General features: G+C 46.1%; 1 protein-coding gene across 1 annotated transcript in view; it reads right to left on the bottom strand.

Annotated features, from left to right (window-relative positions):
* The window catches only part of OXSR1 (oxidative stress responsive kinase 1), a 103,557-nt gene extending 93,354 nt beyond the window's left edge, over positions 1 to 10,203 (bottom strand). Inside the window, exon 1 of the mRNA XM_030328386.2 lies at positions 9,816 to 10,203. Within this exon, the coding sequence (XP_030184246.1) occupies positions 9,816 to 9,885 (70 nt within the window). The 5' untranslated portion in view covers positions 9,886 to 10,203. The remainder of the gene's footprint in view (positions 1 to 9,815) is intronic.
* Positions 10,204 to 21,692: the final 11,489 nt, after the last annotated feature.

Here is a 21,692-nt window from a genome sequence, read left to right as displayed (position 1 = left end):
AATAAATGAACCAAATCAGCTGAAGATAATTTCCTCCAAATGTTGGGCATCCATCATTGTAACAGGTACATATTCTAAAGATCTCAAGTGTTCTTTAGCAAGGTTTTGCATTCACTGAAGAGCCAGCCCAGACTCTTCACTGTGAAAGATGATTAAGGCACCATCACCTAAACCAAGGAAAATATGGGAGATTACAATTTTGTAAACCCTCTTCTCTTGTCAGTGTCAGGTTGAAAAGTAAAGCTCCTCAAACCGGTGAAACGGCTGTATGAATAGTCCTCATCATAAAAATCATGCTCTGCTCCCCATACGAAGATGAAAATAAAGACACACTGCCATATGCTTTGAGTAATTATTCACACAGCCTGATGGTTCTGAAATGAATCATCACTCTGTCCCCGTTCGCTCTGGTAATCTCTCATCTCAACGGATGGTAACTCCATCCTTCCTGATGCTCCAGCCAAAAATCTTCAAATCTTTTCACATCTAATCCAATGGCAACTCTCTAACTCCAAAACATGTTATTATCCAGCATCTGACGACTTCTCACCACCTCCGTCACTACCTCTCTCCACTGGATAAACTCTCCTTCCACCCTGTGCCCTTGCAAAACTACCCTCCACATACCAGCCTGAGTCGTCCTCTGAAAAGACAGTCCCAGTACTCCTCTGGCTCAAAACCCCGCAACAGTTTTCAACCTCCCTCAAAGCAAAAGTCGGGCGCCCAGATGGCTTACGAGGCGTCGCCCCATCTTACGGTCAGGACCACACAGCCCTACCACCTTACTCTTCTCATCTCTGCCCATCTGCCTCCACACCCTGTCCCTCTGCTCCAGCCGCTCCTGCCTCCTAGCCCTTAGCGCCATCAGCAGGCTTCCATTCCACTTCGGGGCCCTCACTGCCTCTGCTCCCTCTGCTTCAAACACGCTCCTGCAGAAGATACTCACTTCTTCGCCTCCTTCAGGTCTTTTCCCAAATGGCATCGTCTCGGTGAGGCTTTCCCTGACCTATTTAAAACTCACCTCTGTCCCCGGGAATCTCCAACCCCTTTCTCAGCTTTACTTTTATCCTTTGTCACACTGGATTATTAACTCCATAAAAGCAGGGATTTTCTGTCTGCTTCACTGCTGTATCCCTAGCACCCGGAACAGTACCCGGCACATAAGAGAAGTTCAAAAAACATTTGCTGAATACATTAATCAACCAGGTGGTGACACATATTTGCGAGAAAAAAAATTTGCTCATTTAAGGCCGAGGAAACACTAAAATGGCCCAGTCTTCATGGACTTAACCTCATTATTACCATCACGAATGCTAACATCTACTGAATGTTTATTCTGTGTGCCAAGTACTATGTTTGCATCTCGGTTTTTCATCTAATGTTAGGTATTATTGATCTTACAAAGCAATGTAAGAAAAGCAATGCAGGCAAAAATAAGACTGAGGTCATGCACCAGCAAGAGGCAAAGTAGGGTCTAGAAACCAGAACTACGTGATGATTCAACACCATACTCCTAACCGGTAAGCAACTGCCTCTTTAGATTAAAGCTAACATTTATTAACTGATTACTATATGTCAGGTTAAATTATTTACTTGTAATGTCTTAATTATTTTAATTAAAAAAAAAAAAACGAAGCCAATACTTTTAGTTGCCTATCCAACAATTTTCCCTTCTTTAATAAGAGAACCTTGACCTATTTTGTTTGAAGTAATAACGTGCCCAGCTAAAAAGCTTTATTTCACAGCCTCCCTTGCAAATGGCCAAATTACACGGTTCTGGCCAATAAACTAGGAATGGAAGTCACTGAGTAAGGCTTCCAGGAAAGAAAGCTCTTTGAAAGGGAGCCAACTCAGTTGTCATGTGCCTTTGTCCTTTTGCCATATTCCTCCAGCCTGGAACACAAGCACGAGTCTAGGAGTGGAACAACTCTCTTGCAACTATGAGAATGAGAGTCACGTGCCAAGCTCAGTGGAGTAAAACCCAGCAGCCTGGGTGCCTAATGGCACCCAGGCTGCCACTCCAGCTCCATAAGGGGCAAAAGATACTTTATTTTTTTTTTTAATTTTTTTTTTCAACGTTTATTTATTTTTGGGACAGAGAGAAACAGAGCATGAACGGGGGAGGGGCAGAGAGAGAGGGAGACACAGAATCGGAAACAGGCTCCAGGCTCCGAGCCATCAGCCCAGAGCCTGACGCGGGGCTCGAACTCACGGACCGCGAGATCGTGACCTGGCTGAAGTCGGACGCTTAACCGACTGCGCCACCCAGGCGCCCCAAAAGGTACTTTATTAAGCCACTACGGTTTCCATTACATGCAGCCAGATGCAATACCTATTTGACACAGCCCTATGAGGTTGTTGGCCCAATGTTCGCCTTACTGATCGTGCCACCACAGCTAAGTGTCCCCAGTCAGGGGGAGAAAATGCGCTAACCATTAAGAATCACTCTACTCATAGCGCACGATGTCTTCCACATTTATGGAGGGGCTGGAGGTGGGATCCTGGAGTGTGTACTTGAAAATCACTACGTTAGACCTCAAAATGTGTGGCTAGTGAACAATTAGTGAAAATTAAAAAGGGAAAGTAGAGAATAAAGCTAACGAGTTGCCTTCACCAAAGCGTCAAAGGTAGGTAAATTATACCATATTAAAAACAGATCTTAAAGAACAATTTTCTAAACCTAACCCAAGGTAAACAGCAAATATTTATGGAGCCTTTTCGAGCTGTATGACAATAAGAGGCACATATCACGGCCTTTGCCAGACTGTTTCCCTATGCGCTGTCGTACCGTATTATTGGCAGGGCCTTATGCAGCTATACTCCCGTGTCCGCCACAAATCCTGAAATCCATCTAAACTTTAATGAAAGGCGTCTGAGTGACTCAGTGGGTTGAGGGACCGACTCTTGATTTCAGCTCAGGTCATGATCTCAGGGTCGTGGGATAGAGTCCTCCATCAGGCTCCACGCTGAGCATGAAACCTGTTTAAGATATTCTCTCTCTCTCTCTCTCTCTCTCTCTCTCTCTCCCCAGTTCGTGCTCATGCTCGCTCTCTAAAATAAAAATAAACAAACTTTAAGGAGATCTGGAAGTAAGGGGAAAAAAAGATGCAGTGATAAGCATTACAACAGATTCAAAATATTTAAGTGTCGCAAGATTTCAAGTCACATAGTATTTCACATTTCATGGTAATACCAAAAATTAGGGGATGTAGGAGAGGGAGGAAAAAAGAAAGGCAGACATAACAAAAACCATTATCTTAAGGAACATTCAATAAAAACTAAACCTTTTAACAGTCTTCTCTTTCTTTTTTGACCGAGAGAAAGCACAAGAGGGGGAGGGACAGAGAGAGAGGGGAACAGAAGATCCAAAGCAGGCTCTACACTGACAGCAGCAAGCCCAATGCAGGGCTTGAACTCACAAACCGTGAGATCATGACCTGAGGCGAAGTCAGCCCCTCAAGCGACTGAGCCACCCAGGCACCACCAAACTAAATATTTTCTGCAATTACACTTAATCTACATAACAGCCCCAATGATAAAATGTGCCATTATCTCCATTTTCCCCCAAAGTCTATTCATTTATTTTGAGAGAGAGACATACACACACACACACACACACACACACACACACACAACACACATGAGTGGGGGAGGGACAGAGACAGCAGGAGAGAAAGAATCCCAAGAGAATCGACTCAGGGCTTGAAATCACAAACTATGAGATAATGACCTCAGCCAAAACCAAGAGTTGGACGCTTAACCGACTGAGCCACACTGGCGTCCCCCACTACCTCCATTTTATAGACAAAAAGCCAACACTAAAACCAGTTATATAAATTGCCCAAGGTCGCATAGGTAATAACAGATAAGGCAGGATTTGATTCCAGGTCAGTACAGCCCCAAGACCATACTCTTCTAGCTATTTCAACACATGTCAACTACAGTGCAACACCTGTTCAGAAATTCAAATACAATAATAATGGCTAGTAAGGAGCTCAAAAAAAAAAAAAAAATGAAAGAGTGATAGTGAAAATAATACTAACATCTTTTACAAGTAATCATAAAGAACTTCAAATCTTTCCACAGCATGCTTAAGATGATACAATTCTTTAAAAGGAAGTCCTCTGAATTCCCAATCTGTATGCTTTTAATATGCTCCAGGAAGGGAATTTTTCTTTTCTCTACAGGATTTTGCCAGAGAGAGAAAAAAAACAGAATGTGAGAAACAACCCCATAAATATTATAGGCCAAGCAGCATAGGTAAAAAAATTACATTTCAAATAAATGCAGGTGCTTTGATCAGAAAGGAGGCATCATTTAACCACTGCCTTAAAATACAATTCTTTGAAAACAAAACAAAAATTGAAAACAAAAAACAACAAAAAAATTCAAAGGATCCTCCAAACTTTTTTTTTCTGAACTCCATTTGTTTCCTGCAAATTTTAAGTGTAATCTGCAGAAGTCACAAAGATTCATTTTGAAGATTATAGCTTATTATAAAATATTGTACTCCAAATATTTCAGCATTGAAGCAAGTTCAGAATAAGAATAAACTGCTTTATTGAGGCTTGCTACTTGTAATAAGCTATAGTTCAAGGAAAAACATTACTTTCCCTCCCTGTTGGGAGGATGGGGTGAGAGAGGAGTAGAATGGAAGGATGTTAGCAACTTTCAGGAACTTACGAATGAGAGGGAGACATTTATTTATTTGAGAGAGAGAGATAGAGTGCGCGCGCGCACACACGCGCACACACACACACACACACACACACACACACGAGGGAGGGGCAGAGGGAAAGAGAGAGAATCCCAAGCAGGCTTCACACTTGTCACAGCCTGATACGGGGCTCGACCCCATCACCCCAGGACCATGACCTGAGCCAAAATCAAGAGTCGGACACTGAACGCACTGAACCACCCAGGGGCCCCGAGAGGGAGTTATTTAAAACTTACAGAGTAGGATACACAAAAGAAAAATTCTACTACATCCAAAAGGGTCACCTTCAAAATAGCTGCTATCAAATTTTTTTATTTAAAAGATATTTCCCTTAATCCTTCACTGTAAGGATATTTTCCCTAATTAATTTCGCTTAATCCCTTAATATTTCCTTTAGTCAGACTATGACTACTATCTTATGGTTTATATCTTCCATTTTATATTCAAAAACCAATCAAATTCCCACATAGAAACAAGGATGCTGAATTAAGCAATAGGAGAACTGAACACCAGTATTGGCTATGCCACTAATTAGCTCTATGGCTTTAGACAGTCATTTTACCCTGTTAGGTTTCAATGTCTTCATCTGTAAAACAAGATAAATCAGGGGCACCTGGGTGGCTCAGTTGGTTAAGTGTCTGACTCTTGATTTCGGCTCAGGTCCTGAACTCACGGTTCGTGAGTTCGAGTCCCACGTTGGGCTCTGTGCCGAAGAGTGTGGAGTCTGCTTGGAGTTCTCTCTCTGCCCCTCCCCCACCTGCTCTCTTTCGCTTTTTCTCAAAATAAATAAATAAACATTCTTTTTTTTTTTTTTTAATTTTTTTTTCAACGTTTTTATTTATTTTTGGGACAGAGAGAGACAGAGCATGAACGGGGGTGGGGCAGAGAGAGAGGGAGACACAGAATCGGAAACAGGGTCCAGGCTCCGAGCCATCAGCCCAGAGCCAGACGCGGGGCTCGAACTCACGGACCGCGAGATCGTGACCTGAGCTGAAGTCGGACGCTTAACCGACTGCGCCACCCAGGCGCCCCAATAAATAAACATTCTTAAAAAATTAACCCAAAATGTCCTGGAGGTCTAAAAGTAAGAGCTAAAACTATAGCTAAAACGCTTAGAAGAAAACATAGGAAAAAAATCCTTGTGATGTTGGATTAGTAAAGATTTCCTACAGACACCATCAAAAGCACACACGATCAATAAAAGAAAAAAAATAATAAACTTTATCGAAATTCAAAACTTTTTGAAAGTTTTCAAACACTCACCCCAGAACTCAATAAGAAAACAAACCATGGGCAACCCAATTGGGCAAAACATTCGAATGGACATTTCACCAGAGACAGATGAAAAGCTAATGAATAAGTACATCGTTAGTCATGAAAGAAATGCAAAACCACCACCACATACTACTTCATACCCACCCGGACGGCTATAATCTAAGACACCAAATGCTGACAAAAATAAAGAGAAACAGGAACTCTCACCCAGGGTTGGTGGGAATGAAAAATGATGCAGTCACTTCGGAAAGGTTTAATCAGTTTCTTAAAAAACTTAAATACAAATTTACCACGTGACCCAGAAACTCCACCCAAGGAAAATGAAACATGTTCATATGAAGATTTGATAAGTGAAAGCTCGTAACAGCATTATTCCAAAAGAGCCGAAAAGCAGAAATAACCCAATGGCCATCAAGAGGTGTCCAATAAGAAGGAATCGTGTAATGATACAGGCTACAACATGGAGGAACTTCAGGAAACGCCATGCCAAGTAAAAGAACCAACACAAAGGACCACAGATGGTAGGGTTATATTTACATTAAATATCCAGAAAAGGCAAATCTATAGAGACAGAGAGAGTAGATCTGTGGTTGCCCGAGGCAGGGGGTGGGAACAGGGAGTGACTGCAAACGACATGAGGCATCTTTGTGGAATGATGGAAATGTTCTAAAATTGGACTGTGGGGATGACTGAACAACTCTGAAAATTTACTTAAAAAATTACACGACTGTACACTTAATACAGGTGCATTTTATGGTATATAAATTCTAACCCAATCAAGTTGTTCTTAAAAATGAAAAAATATCACGGTGAGTGGAAGAAGCCAAACGCAAAAGACAGTATGTTATTATGATCTCATTTACACAAAATGTCCAGAAAAGGCAACCCTATAGAGACAGAAAGGTTTGTGGTTGCCTGGGGTTAGGGGTGGGAACAGGGATTAACTGTAAACAGGCACAAGGATCCTACTGGGTGAGGAAAATATTCTAAAACTGGATAATGCTTCCTGGCATTCGGCACAAGTTTCTAAAAACCACTGAATTTTGTACTTAAAAATGGGTGAATTTCATAGCATTAGATTATTTTTTAAGGTTATTTTTAAAAATAAAATGGTAAAGTTATTTTTTTAGCCGTTTATTATTTTTGAAAGAGAGAGAGAGAGTGGGAGCGAGCGAGGGGGAGTGGCAGAGCGAGGGGGTCAGAGGATCTGAAGTAGGCTCTGTAAACCGTGAGATCAAGACCCAACCTGGGCTGCAGCTGGATGCTTAACCAACTGAGCTACCCAGGTGCCCCAGTAAAGTTATTTTTTTTTTAATTTTTTTTTTTAACGTTGATTTATTTTTGAGACAGAGAGAGACACAGCATGAACACGGGAGGGGCAGAGAGAGAGGGAGACACAGAATCGGAAACAGGCTCCAGGCTCTGAGCTGTCAGCACAGAGCCCGACGCGGGGCTCGAACTCACGGACCGCGAGATCGTGACCTGAGCCGAAGTCGGACGCTTAACCGACCGAGCCACCCAGGTGCCCCAGTAAAGTTATTTTTAAAAATAAAACGGCCAGGGGGCACCTGGGTAGCTCTGTCGGTTAAGCGTCCATCTGACTCTTGATTTCGGCTCAGGTCACGATCAATCAAGCCTGTGTCGGGCTCTGCACTGTGCGTGGAACTTTGCTGACAATTCTCACTTTCTCTCTCTCTCTCTCTCTCTCTCACTCTCCCTCAGCCCCTCTCCCTGCTCCCTCTCTCAAAAGAAAAAAAAAAAAAAAAGAAAAGAAACATAAGATGGTCAAATCACGTTGGAGCTCTTAACCTTTTACCCATGGAGCGCTTTAGAAAGGAGATGAAAACTAACCCTAACCCGGAGGACTGAGATTCCCTTTTGCCCACTCACAGACACCCTAGCGGTCTGAGGATAATTCCAAATTAATAAATCTCTAAATCTCTAGAGCCCTAGGCCACCACAACAGCAAAGCCTCTTCATCCCAGAAACACGTCCCTCTTACCAGAAAGGAAAGCAAACGTTGCCTTCTAAAACAATGACAGGGATACCCTTTCTTTACTTTTCAGGTACCGCTGTCCAATCGTCCACTTAAGTCTCTTTCTTCAATAGGAAACTGGTTGAGGGGGCGCCTGGGTGGCTCAGTCCGTTACGCATCAGACCTTGGCTCAGGTCGTGATCTCACAGTTGGTGAGTTTGCGCCCCACATCGGGCTCTCTGCTGCCAGCATAGAGCCGGCTTCGGATCCTCGGTCTCCCTCCCTCTCTCTCTGCCCCTCTGTTCTCTCTCTCAAAAAGAAATAAAATTAAAAAAAAAAAAAAAAAAAAAAGGAAACTGATTCAGGAACCCAGAACCAATCAATCAAGACAGAGACCTAGCTTGCTGTCTTCAGAACCAACCAGTACATGTCAAAGACCCGGCAAGGGCACGGGGCACAGCGTGGCTTAAGGAAAAAAATGCTATTTCTTTCAGCTAAAACTCAGCCCAGATTTGTTTTGAAACAACAAGGCAAAAAAAAAAAAAGAAAAAAAATGACAAAGTTTCTCCAAAATACAAATTGCAATAAACACTCACACCCCCAAGGCAGCTAAGGAGTTTTCAGCCAGTCTTTGTTATAAAACTAATTTTAGGACAGGATGCTGATCTAGGCAAAGTAGACAATCTCCTTCCTCCAATACATAGGGGTCTGCTCATGTCGGTTACATTGAGCTTCTGTTTAGCTAAACCCACCCTCTTTTGATTTCTAAAGTCACTGGATTATTGTTGTCCAACAAACACTTCCCTCATCCCAAGTCCCCACCCTCCCCCAATCACTGTGCCTGAGAATTACAATCCATGTTTGTGCCAGTTTTGGTCTCTGCTAACTGGTATTCCTGGACCTCAAATCTACTCCACACACAGAAGCCAGATCCCTGGAATCATGTCATGTCTCTGCTTGAATCCCTCCAATACACTTAAAATAAATTCCAAAACCCTTACCATGCCTGAGAAGGTCCACTTTCTATCCCTGCCAGTTTGCCTCCGGGTCCTGAAACACATCAAGCTCTTTCCCTCCTCAGGACCTTTGCACTTCCTCGTCCCTCAGCAGGGAAAAATCTGCCCTGGCATCTTAAGACTCCTTCTCCTCCTTCAGCGGCTCAACTTAAATGTCAACGCCTCAGAAAAAGACTTTTCCTTGAAATCACCCTAACTAGGTCTCCAGGTCACTCTCTATCAGAACATCTTGTTTATTTCCTTCCTAGCACTTGCCAAGCCTTGTAATTCTTTTTATTTGCCGAGTTATTCAATGTCTACCAGAAAGTCAGTCCCAAACAGCGGGAAGTTGTGTCTACGCTGCTCGGTGCGGTACCTTCAGCTTCACCTGGAGAGGATCCCCAGCTCCACCTAAGCAATGTTTGGCGCTTGGTGGGCACTCAAGGGTGCTCACCCGGCGCGGGAGTGGACTAAAACCCCTATCCCACCATCGCCAAAGTAGGTGGCTGTGCCCACAACTCGCCCATCATTTCTCGCACAGCCTCCCTAGGGCCTGTCCGTGCCTGCACTTTTCTTCCTCTCCCAGACCCATGCATCGCTCAGGTTCAAACATCTGTCACTACCCAAATCTCTCCTGAGCCCCTCAAACCCCAGCCCAACCAACCTCCCCGCCTCGCACGCGCTGCACAAACCCTGAGCCTCACCCACGCGCCCTACAAACCCCAAGTCCCATGAGCGCTCACGAATATCTGTGAGTCCTGCGCTCCCCGAGCTCCCGCGGGTCCCCACGTTCCCGCGTGTCACCCGCCTCCCAGCGCGGCGCCTCCCCCCTCAGCGGCGCGCCAGCTCTCACCGATCACCTCCTGCAGCTCGTAATCGTCCCTGTTGATGGACCAGGGCAGGGCGCTCGAGTCCTCGGACATGACGGCGGCGCGGCTCGCGATCCTCGCTCAAACTCGCTGACCTCTCTCGTCTCCTCGCCGCGCCTCTCCCCACCCCCAACCGCCGCCGCCGCCGCCGCCGCGCCCCCACCAACCGCCTCTGGAACAGCCACGGGTCGGACGGCGCCTGGGCGTGGGGTCACCGCTCGACAGAGCGGCGGAGGCTCGAAGCTCCGGCGGACCTCGCCTCTTGCTCCTCCGCGTCCGGCACTCCCCACCCGCCCCAGGTCCCGGTCCCGGCCTCGGCCTCGGCTGCAGCAGCGACAGGGTTTTCGCCTGGGCCCAACCCCTCTGTCCCGCCCTCCACCCTAGCCCCACGCACGGGCCAAACTTTCCCTTCTCCCTCCACCTGCCGACACGCAGCGCGCTGACGTCACCGCGCCGGGAAGGCCCCGCCTCGGCCCCGCCTCCGGCCACCATCTCAAGCGTGGCTGCGTATACACGGAGCTAGCAAGAATCACGAGAAGGTGGAAGTTGACAGTGGGAGGCAAGAAATGCTTAGGGGGGAGTTTAGGGAGGAGTTTAGGGAGGGTATCGGACAGTCAGAGGAGAGCCTAAAGTAGCACAAAGGCGGTAGCCACACTCATCATGGCAGCCAAAGGGCGACCGAGCGGAGGGGGGCGGAGCCACTCCTGGCGGTTGGGGCACGTTGCCGTCTCCGTCGTCGCATTTATTGGTTTGTTTGAGAAGGAATCAGAAAGGCAATGGGTGGAAGTGGACGTCGGTCAAAGTTAGTCCCGCCTCCAGACTCTCAACGCGCTTCTCAGCGCCGGGACTCCTTCAAGATCGCCAGTGCCTTCCTTGCTCGGTTTGCCCTTTTCTCCGGGGTGACGTCACGGCGTAGCCGTCACACCCTCGAGACGTGCGAACGGCTCCGCAGGGTGTGGAGAAGGTGGAGAGTGCAGTTGGGTGAGGTAGCCTTGGGGTGTGGACTCCTGCCCGCTGGGCTGAAAGGCCTTGAGCTACGGGACGCAATGGAACTGGGAAGCTTACCGTTTGACGACGCTTGTTCCAAGGCGGAAGTGCTCGCTACAGCCTGTGTCGCCGCCCTCTCTGTAACCTTGTTGGGCTGGGTGGGGAGTTCCTGCCCATTCTCAACTTTGGGTCCAGAGCTCAAATGACCACCCATCTTGGGGGCCTCCAAGAGTTGGGCTTTTTTCCCCCTGCCGCGGCTTGGGCCATTAAGCAAGTGAGATTCGGCCCATGCGGTTTGGCGTCGTTTCAAGGGCCTTGACTTTTGTGTCACCTCCCTGAATTTGAGTTTTCTCTGGTTGACCACGTAGGTCCACTGGGGAAGTTCTTGAGGTGAAAACTGATCGCGCTCGGCAAAATGAAAAAAAGAGGTTCAGCATGTTTGGGGCTGGGTGCGAAACCGTTCCCTCTTGGATGTATTTCAGACCCAATAGTAGTCGTTAAGGAAGAGACCTTCACCCAGGCCCTGCCAGGCCCTGGAAGCTTGTGCTGAGCCCGGCGGGAGAAGGGCCACCGACCCCCAAAGTAGTCAACTAGGGGTTGCGGAAACGGAGCTGTTAGGTTGACACCTGGTTGGTGGGACTGGAGGACGTTTCATGAAGGAGGTAGCATTCGTACCGGACCTTGTAGAAGTAATGTGATTCCAACAGGTGGGAGTTGAGAACCTAGACTATTCTGGTTACAGCCGGGGGGCCATTTCCCAAGTTTGAAAGAACCCAGCCCTTGCTGTAGAAACTGGTTTCTGCCGTTACTACTGACACCTTTACTGCCGTGTGTTGCCTTTCTTTTTGCAGGGAGAAGAGGGATGATGATTAAATACATCAGATAAGAGCTAAACCTGATGGTAAAGATTAGAGAGATCAAGGTTTGTGTCAATAGAATGATGCATAACCATAGATTCTTAACCTAGGATTGTTGACCTGTGTGGACCATGGACGGGCTTCAGAAGTTTCTAGTTTTTTGTTTTTGTTTTTTTCTGTTTTACTCTCTTGAAATTACATGCAGAATAGTATATACTCCTGGGAGAGATTTTGGCCACCTTTCTCATTCCCTGTTCCCCGATGGAAAGGAGCTGCTAACCTAATAGTGAAAATTCAGTATACTCATTGCCCCACATTCTTGCATTCATTAATGGGTTCTCTTCTACCTTCCCCACACACACGGTTTAGTTGAGCCGGGATCTGCTGTGTAGATGTGGTCATTTTGCCTGTCTCCTGGGCTTTCCCATGTGGCCTCGTAGAGGTTAAGATTCCACGCTTTTAATGAGCAAAGAATTGGTGGCTGTTTGAGGCCAGGAGCCCAAACCTCGACCTCTTTCTCCGCTTATAGAGTATCTTCCATGTGAGAGTGCTGTCATAAACACTGGTAGACAGAGGTAAACAAAGTGACTTCCTGTTTTCGTGGAGGTATAGTCCGAGAGAAATAGTAAACAACCAAGCAAATACATAGACAATTATGTTATAAAGGACAATGCAGAAAAGGCCAGTGCAAACATCATAGCTTAGCCTGGCCTACCTTTAACATGCTCAGCACATTTACATTCACCTACAGTTGGGCAAAATCATCTAACATAAAGCCTGTTTTGTAACGAATTATTGACTGTATCATGTAATTGAATACTGTACTAAAAATAAAAAACAGAATGGCTAGGGACGACTGGGTGGCTCAGTTAAGCATTCGGCTTCAGCTCAAGTCCTGATATCACAGTTCACAAGTTCGAGCCCTGCATGGGGCTCTGTGCTAACAGCTCAGAGCCTGGAGCCTGCTTCTGATTCTGTGTGTCCCTCTCTGCCCCTCCCCTAGCTCGTGCACGCGCGCGCACTGTCTCTCTCTTTTAATGTTTAAAACATTAAAAAAAAACCCAATAGCTGTATGGGAACAGTATGGTTTAAGTATGGTTGACCCTGGTGATCACGTGGTTGACCAGGAGCTGTAGCACCTGCCACTGCCCAGCCTCATGGGAAAGGATTGTCCCGCATAGCACTAACCTGGGAAAAGAGCCAAATTCAAAATTTTAGGTACAGTTTCTACTGAATTCGTATCACTTTTGTACCATCATGAAGTCCAAAAAGTATAAATGGATCCATTGTAAGTTGGGGACCACCTATATACCATGCTACAGCACCCTTAAGGAGTTTGGAGAACACCCTCTATGAGAAAACTGAGAGGAAACCAGTTATTTATTTTTAATGTTTATTTGAGAGAGAGAGAATGTGAGCAGGGGAGGGGCAGAGCCAAAGGGGACAGATAATTCCAAGTGAGCTCTGCACCGACAGCACTGAGCCCGATGTGGGGCTTGAACCTACCAACCACGAGATCATGACCTGAGCTGACGTCAGACACTCAACCTATTGAGCCACCCCGGTGCCCCTCCTTTCTCTCTTGAGGATTAGTTAATGGTCCTGAACTTCTACCTAACTCAGTGCTGGGAAAAGCACGTTCCTAAAGTCAGAGAATGCACTTGAGCAACATTCACAGGCAATCTTCCTCATGTACTAGAATGCTCTGAAAGCAAACTCCGGTAGGCCTGAAGGATATGAGCCAGGTATAGACCGCATCTACTACAGTGTGCAAACGCAAAAGTTGAGAATCACTGCCTGGACTGAGAAACCTAGAGGGAAAGTATATTCACACTTCCCTTTCATTCTTTGTTGCCGTTAAGCAGCTCACCAGCATTGTGCTCTGCTTTTAGCACCTGCAGGGTGGAGGAAAAAAAAGACTGATTTCGAGACTTAGTGATGCCTTGAAGTGGTAATTGCAGCTGTAATCAAGTTTTGTAGGCTCCTTTAATGAAAGAAAAATTTTGAAGTCTTGAAATTAATGTGTGCCCTACATAAGTAACCTAAATATAAAGAAAAGCACAATTTTATGTCTTTGTTATAAACCGATTTTCTAAGCAGTTCCATGTCCGTGGAATCTGCCCCCCACTTCATCTGTCCCTTATCACATGTCACAGGTAGAATAATGTCATCTCTTGTTATGAGAGGGGACAATACCCATACCTTATTTAGGTGTGCTTCCTCTCTTGTACCTGGAACAGTCCCCCCCCCCCCCGCACACACACATACAGGCACATATTAGGGTGTCGTGTTGAATAAATAGACGGAGCATGAGAGTACAGGAGACATGCACAAGCTAGGAGTGTGTAGCCTGGTGAGAAGCTGCTATCTTGGCAAACCCAGGAAATAAATGTCCAAAGGGACAGGCACTCAGAGCCTGTAAGAAATAAGTAGGTGCAAACGTTACTGTAGGAAAAAAAAAAAATCGGTCTGTGCAGAAAGAATTAGCATCAAGCGGGATTCTGAGCCAGAGAGTAGCTTGAGGGTCACCCCGGCTGGCACCAAGCCAACTTGATGAGCTCAAGCTGAATTAAGCAAAAGTTGGGAAATACTTGACTGAGGTCGAGCCAGTTGCGAGGTGCCTGCTCCATTTCCAACACTACTCTTAAGGGTTTAATATGTCTAAAAGGCTACCTCATTAGGATGTTTATTGTAGCATCACTGTAGTAGGGGAAAACTGGAAACAATTTACATGTCCATTGATAGAGGATTGGCAATTGCTCGTATATATTATGTGAACATCTCAGGATACATAAATGTGTGTTGGTGTAATTAATGCTAGCTGAAATTACAACCCCAAAAGTTGGCTGGCTGAACCCAAAAGCTTATTTCTCACGTAAAGTCCAATGCAGATGTCCCTGGTCTCTCTCCTCCAAGCAGAGAGCCAGAGATTTTAGTTTCTAATGTCTTGTGGCACCGTCTTCTAGGGCCTCCTTGGACTCCTCCCCTGGACCCTCTGCATCCAGCCGGCTGGTTAGCTAAGAGAGAGAAAACCACGAAGGGCAGTGAACGCTGGAAATGGTGTCAGTTATTTCTTCCCACGTCGTGTTGGTCTGACCCAGTTGTCCGGCCCCAACCTGAGTCAAGCAAACTGGGACATGGCTTCCTATGTGCTCAGGAGGAAGAAATGGGAATGATGAGCATCTGGCCAATCTCTGCTGCAACTGCTAATTTTGGTGGCCTCCAGGCCAGAGCTACTGACTTGCTGAGGAAGAGATGTAGGAGGATTATACTCTTGTACACATTGGATTTTATAAATCCAAATATTACCTCTTCAAATAAATTAAAAAAGAGGAGACTGGTGGAATTATGGGTCATCCATACCATGAAAGAGTGAAGTACATCTGTACGTACTGGAATGGAACGATCTTCAGTGAAGGTAAACAAGCAAGTTGTAGATAAATTACTGCTATTTTTTTAAAAAAATTTTTAATGTTTATTTTTGAGAGAGAGACAGGGAGCAGGAGAGGGATACGGAATCTGAAGCAGGCTCCAGGCTCTGAGCTGTCACCACGGTGCTCCACACAGGGCTCGAACCCACGAACCACGAGATCATGGCCTGAGCTGAAGTCGGATGCTTAACCGACTGAGCCACCCAGGCGCCCCTGTAGATAAATTAGATTTCAACATTGACTTAGTTGCGGCTACTCTAACAAATTACCATAGACTGCTTGTTTGAACAACAAACATCTTTTTCTCACAGTTCTGGAGTCTGGGAAGTCCAAGACCCAGGTGCTGGTGGATCTGATGCCTGGTGACAGCCTGCTTCCTGGCTTGTAGGTGGCTGTCTTTTCATTATATGCTAGTATGGCAGAGAGCAGGAGCAGGCTCTAATCCCATTCATGAGGGCTCCACCCTTATGACCTAATTACCTTTCAAAGGTAATCCTAATAGCACATTTAGGAGTAGGATTTCAATATATGAACTTGGGGAGACACAAACGTTCAATCTATAACATATATGTATGTGAATGTATAGAGTAAGATCTGGGAGATGTTTGGAGGTGCAAAAGACACTTGTTCTATGTGTGTTGTTGGAACTATAAGAACGGGACATTCCAATAATTGCTAGCTCTAACAATATAAATTCTTGAAAGTAATTCATTAAGTTTGGTTCCACAACAGTATTTTGGGGGCCCATAAATATAAACCCCAGCCACGTTAGTAATCAAGAAAATGCACGTAAAAACTAAAATGAGATACCATTTCACCCTCACCAGATGGGCAACATTTAAAAGCCAGAGAATACCAAGTGCTGGCCGAAATAAAGAGCCGCTGAAACTCTCAGACCTTGCTAGGTGGAATGTCACCGGATGCAACCTCTTTGGAAAGCAGGTGGGTATTCCCTAGTAAAGCAGAAGCCGTGCTTCCCCTGCAGCCCGGCAGTGCTACTCCTTGGTACATATCGTAAATAAACTCTTGAACATATATTCCAAGTAGCATACCAAATAATACTTACGCCACCATGCTTTGTAATGACGAAATAAAGGAAGTCACACAAATGGAACGTAAAAACATCCGTAGCATGGACACTGTCCCTGGTCTCTCTCCTCCAAGCAGAGAGCCAGAGATTAGTTTCTAATGTGGCATGGTGGAAATGTACTTATTCCAGCTATATAAAAAACTCGGATGAATCTCCAAAACGACAGAAACAAAGTAACAATACATACACTGTGATTGCACTCACAAAAAGGTCAAAAGTAGGCATAATTGAATAAGCTTTTCTGTATTTGATACTTACGAAGAGCAAGGAAGCAAACAAAAAAAATCCAGTACGGTGACTGGCTCGAGGGCTAGGGAGAGGGACACGACCAGGATGTGTGAACAAAAGGAAGACTTCCCAGGTTCAGGTCACAAGTGCTCCACAATTCGTATATGTTCATGTGCTCTTCCAAAGTGTAAAAGTTTGGTTTCTCCTGCCTCGGGCTGTTCTGATGTTTAGGGCACCCCACAATCTGCCCTTCTCTTCTTTCAAACTGAGGGGACTTCCAACACTCCCTTCAACCTGGTTTCACTCTGCCTTCCTTCACCACTTTGCTCAGACTGGTCCTCTTTTCTCCTCTTTTCGGGAAGGCCACTTTTCTCCTCCACCTGTCCGAAGTCCTGCTGGCTCTGCCAGCTTCAGCTGATGGTCCCCCCTCCCCCCCGCTTTGAATGCTTGGAGATTATCCCAGGCCTGAGGGAAGTCATGTACGCTTTCCAGCTCCCCCAAACCATTTCTGGGCACTTAGCCTGTGCTGCTATGGACCCATGGTCTTCTCTTTCTGTGAATATTCTGTATTTCAGATTAGGTCACAGGTCACCCATTAGGAGTGAAGGCCACCCTATCACTAAGTCAAGGACTTTTGCGGAGTTTTGGGTTTGGTGGTGTTTTTTTTGCTTTTTTGCCCACTGTAAGCCCTGCCAGCATGATGACAATTTAGAAATTTGTGAAGAGCCACATTTCTCTCCTAATTGGGAAAACTTGCAATAAGACATTTGCCATTTAATTCTCAACTCCAGGTGGGGGGCAGGGGTGGGGTCGGATTCTCTGAGGGCGGGTGTAGTTTATAAAAACATTTGAAAATACAGGTATCTCTCACTAAACTCAGGAACCTGATACTCCTATTTATCTTCTGATAACTTGGTATCCCTCACTCTCTGAACTCAGGAACTGAAGAGATTTCAGACAGCCTGGAATTTGACTACCTAGTTTTCTAATATAAATGCAGATAAAAAGCCCAATAACATCTTTACAGCAACAATTAGATTTAAATGCCAGGCAGAGTGCTAAGGGATATAAATACCTCATGGAGCCTTGTGAGGTTTTTTGTTTTCTTTTTGTTTTCTGTTTTTTTTGAGCAGCAGGCCAAAGTTTATTAGAATATAAGACCAGAAAGGAAGAAAATAGGAAAGATCTCTTCGCAGAAAGGGGACATTCGAAAGTGAATGCCCCTGGCCTGTGAGGTTTTCATGCCAGTTTCACAGATGAGGAAACCAACTCAGAAAGTCTGAGGAACTTGGCTCCAGAAATTCCTGGAAATGCTCAGCTCGGTACCCGCCCTGTTGTAAGTGCTCAACAAGTGGTAGCTGTTCTTTATTAGTCGGTGGGAATTAGAGTAAGAAAGCCTTGTGTGGGTTTGGAGAGTGACCAGTGCCTGCTGCGTGGCTGACCCAGGTCTGCGTCCTCAGGACAAACAGGTCTCCACCACCGTGTGCGTGACGTCATGCGGCACCACTGCCTCCGCCTTGCTGCCCGTGGCATTTCTGCTTCATTTCTAATTGCAAACTCTGATGAAGGAAATGAAAGCTCTCTCTTTGATTCTCCGGGGATTGCGAAGGCTTGTTTGCCTCAGCACCCAAGCTGAAAAAGTGAATTCGGGCTTCAGGTCTTCCAAAATTAGAGAGGGCCCTGCCTGACTGCCTGGGCATTGAGTTGGAAAATTCAGGACAGTAAGATATGGGGACAAAAGTGCCCTATCAAATGCAGTGCCCAGACGTTTATGAACGATTCTCCATATGCACAGCTGTGAGCAGTCTGCCTAAAGAGGAAGTTGTCTTTCATTGTCCAAAAGGACCTGGATCCCAGAACTGGTGTTGCCTCCCTGGTGAATGGCAGCAGACCATGACAGAGGGAGGGCTCCGCATGACCTTGGAGCGGAATCTAAGCTCTGAGCAACCCATCTAGCAGACAGAGAAGGTGTTATCCTACTATTAACAGATTCTTCTGGTTCAGTCGTTGGGGGGTAACTTGATCTCTCTTAGGTAAGTGCTAATCCAGTTAGCTCCCCACCCAGTTCCCCATGCCATCCTCCCATAGAGTATCTAGTGGGACGTGAAGATAATAAAACCCACCTTGACCCCTTACATATAATTACATAAACCTGTCCTTCAGTGTGCCCTGCCCAAGAATGTAATCCACCCAACTAGTAAAAGTAGCATTGTGGTGGCTGTCATAGACTAGTTGGTGCCCTCGTGAGTCTTCCCGTGCACCTGATAAGCCTTGGGGAACAGCCTGAAAGTAGGGAAACAGAGGAACTCCACACGTCGGAAGAACACCCATCGGTGTTGAGAAAGTAGAGCTCTATAGACTCTGTTGCAGCTAGAAAAAGACATTTCTCAGGAAGGAGTTGGGTAGTTTCACCTGTTAATGTGCATCTGGTGTTCATGTTGTGTTACTAAAATTTCAACCAGCAAGGAGACCTTGGAAGGAAGCAAATCTGGAGTGCCAAGAGCCCCTTGGATGGTCCTGGTGAAGCAAGTGCATGTGCTCGGTCACACACAAATGTGGTATTCTTCTAGATTAAGTAAATCAGGCTGTAGGAGACGTTCTGCCAGATGAGTGTGCCCACAGACTGCCTGGGGTAAGAGAGCAGATCTTCGTGCCATAACCCCTGGAGGTAGAAAGGATAGAAAGGACTATTTGAAAAAGAGAAGCGGGCAGACCTGAGGTCAGTAGAGTAGAACCAGCAACTAGGATGTTTGTACAAAGCACCCCAGCAGAGTGTCTTAACTTTTTTATGGTAAAATTTGAGGGATGGACCATCAATATAATTCTTTCGAGGGCCCTAGTTCGCAGTTGTCCTGCAGCCCTTCTATCAAAAGCCATGCCTGACTCACCCAGAGCCTGGTGTTCCTTCCATCCTGTAGAGATGAAAACTCACCTACCTGTCATATCCAGGCCATGAGGGCCACTGCCCTGGAAAGAAGGAAGAGGAAATAAAAGTAACATTTGTGTTTTCCCACCTGCAGGCATGTGGGAGAAGCAGACGAGGGAAAGGAAGCAGGGCAGGCAGGCTCCAGGGTTCTCATTTCCCCGTCTATCTCCCCAGTCCATCCAGATCTTGACCAGGGGAAGCTACAGAAGACAGATACAGAGAATGCAAAGAACCCAAGAGCATCAGAGGCTTGTGGACCACTTCCCCAGGTATGGCATGAGGGAGGCTGCAGGCTGCTAGAAGAAACCTTGCATTTGGCTCTGCATCGTGGCCGAAATACTGTAAGAACAATAAAGTAGCAATTCTGAAGGGCGGAATCTAGGCCAGAGAATACCAGGATACCTTACCCAGTCCCTCACAGCCTATACTTGTTCTGCGGGAGATCAAAAGCTTCTGTGTGCCCTATGAAGGCATGAGGAAGTGTCGTAGAGGCTTGCATAGAGAGTTGGAATGAAAAGGCTGCACAGGTAGGACTTTGTGGCAGAAGGGGAATGGTTGGGACCGTGGACTTTAGCTCTGTGTGCTGGCATCACACTCCCAAGACCAGACTAGGCCCACTGCATCTCAGCAGGTAATTCTAGGAACTCGGGAATCAGACCCAGTGTTCGTGGCAGAACCAGAGGACAGTGCAAGGACCTGCTCACAGGGATCCAAGGCAACCCTTTCCTTCTGCCACAAAGTCATGTTTGTGCTTTTCCTTTCCCATACTCCCAGATGCCACCTGAAAAAGTGGGGGGAAGGGGGAAGAGAAACAGCATTTACTTAAGAGAGACCAGGTTAAGCGTGCCTGGGTGGCTCAGTCGATTAAGTGACTGGCTTTAGCTCAAGTCATGATCTCACAGTTTGTGGGTTCGAGCCCTGCATCCGGTTCTCTTTTGACCACCTGGAACCTGCTTCGGTTTCTGTGTCTCCGTCTCTCTCTCCCTCTCTGCCCCTCCCCCACTCACGCTCTGTCTCTGTCTCGTTCTCTCAAAAATAAACATTAAAAAAAAAGAGAGAGAGACCAGGTTACCTCCAAAGACACTGTTTGAACCAAACTAATCTCATCTATTATCTACTGGCAAATCTAAATCTCCCCTTCCCACCTGGCAGAGCAGGGGCTTATGGGAAAGATTATAGAAAACAAAGAAGTTCCATTGTCTTTGCACCCCCAACTCACAGGGTGAATAAACATGCATCCCTGCTTTAACTTTTCTTGTGCTTTAAACTATAGGGCAGGCATTTATAGTGTCCAGTTATAGTCAGCCCTTCAGTCAAGCCAGATACACCATCACAGCTAGCAGTGAAGCAGGAGAAGGGGGCCTTTGTGACAGGAGCAGTGGTGATCCAAGGCAGACCGTGGGCCAAGTGTTCAACAGCAGAGTGGGCAGGACCCACAATAGAGCAAGGAGGGGCCCATCAGCAGACATCATGGGACTGTGGTTGGATGAACACTGCAGGGGGCTTGCAACAAATCCATTTTCTCAGTTAGGAGCTCTTGGTTGCTAGTGACAGAAAGCTCAAACTACATCGGGCTATAATTACATTAGACTATAATAATAGCCTACTGTTTTTGCTATGACAATAACCAAAATAAAAATTTGTTTCTTTCTGACATAAAAGCCTTAAGCAGTCCTACAACCATAGGTCAACGCCATAGTGTTAAGGTCCCAGGCCCCGGCCCGTCTTGTGTCTATACCATCCTTAACATGCAGCTCTTAGCTCCCGCCGCCACACCTGCATTCCTGCAGCATGAAGTCGAGGCAAAGTAGAGGGCACACACCTTTCTATTAAGGTCATGAACCAAAAGTTGCATCAATAGCTTACTCTTCCATCCTGATGCCCAAAACATAGTCACATGGCCACACCTAGGGTCTCAGTTAGCCGTGGCCACAAAAATGCTTTGTAACAAACAACCACAAAATATCAGTGTGAGCAGTTACTCCTTGTTCACATGTCTACAGTGGAGCTGGTGTTTGGCTGGTCTGTGTTGGATTCAGCTGGACATGGCTCCGGGCTGCGGCTTGCCTTCTGATCTGTTCCATGTTTCTCTCGTCCTCTTGCCACCAGCAAGCTACCCAGGGCATGTGCTCCTTATGCTAATGACTTTCATGATAATGGCAGCATCCCTAGGCCTTGGTAGGTAATGTACATAGGTTAGAAGCTCCGTGGCAAAGGTTGCCGTAGAGCAAGATTGGTGACCTGGAACAGGTCTGAACCCTTTTACTTCTGTACTTACCTGTCCAGAATCGGAATGGCAAGACGAAAGTCGAGCCCGACAACTTCACAAGCACATTTAGCGC

The sequence above is a fragment of the Lynx canadensis genome, chromosome C2 (assembly GCF_007474595.2).
Source record: "Lynx canadensis isolate LIC74 chromosome C2, mLynCan4.pri.v2, whole genome shotgun sequence".
Taxonomy (NCBI): Eukaryota; Metazoa; Chordata; class Mammalia; order Carnivora; family Felidae; genus Lynx; species Lynx canadensis.
This window is presented reverse-complemented; position numbering and strand designations above follow the sequence as displayed.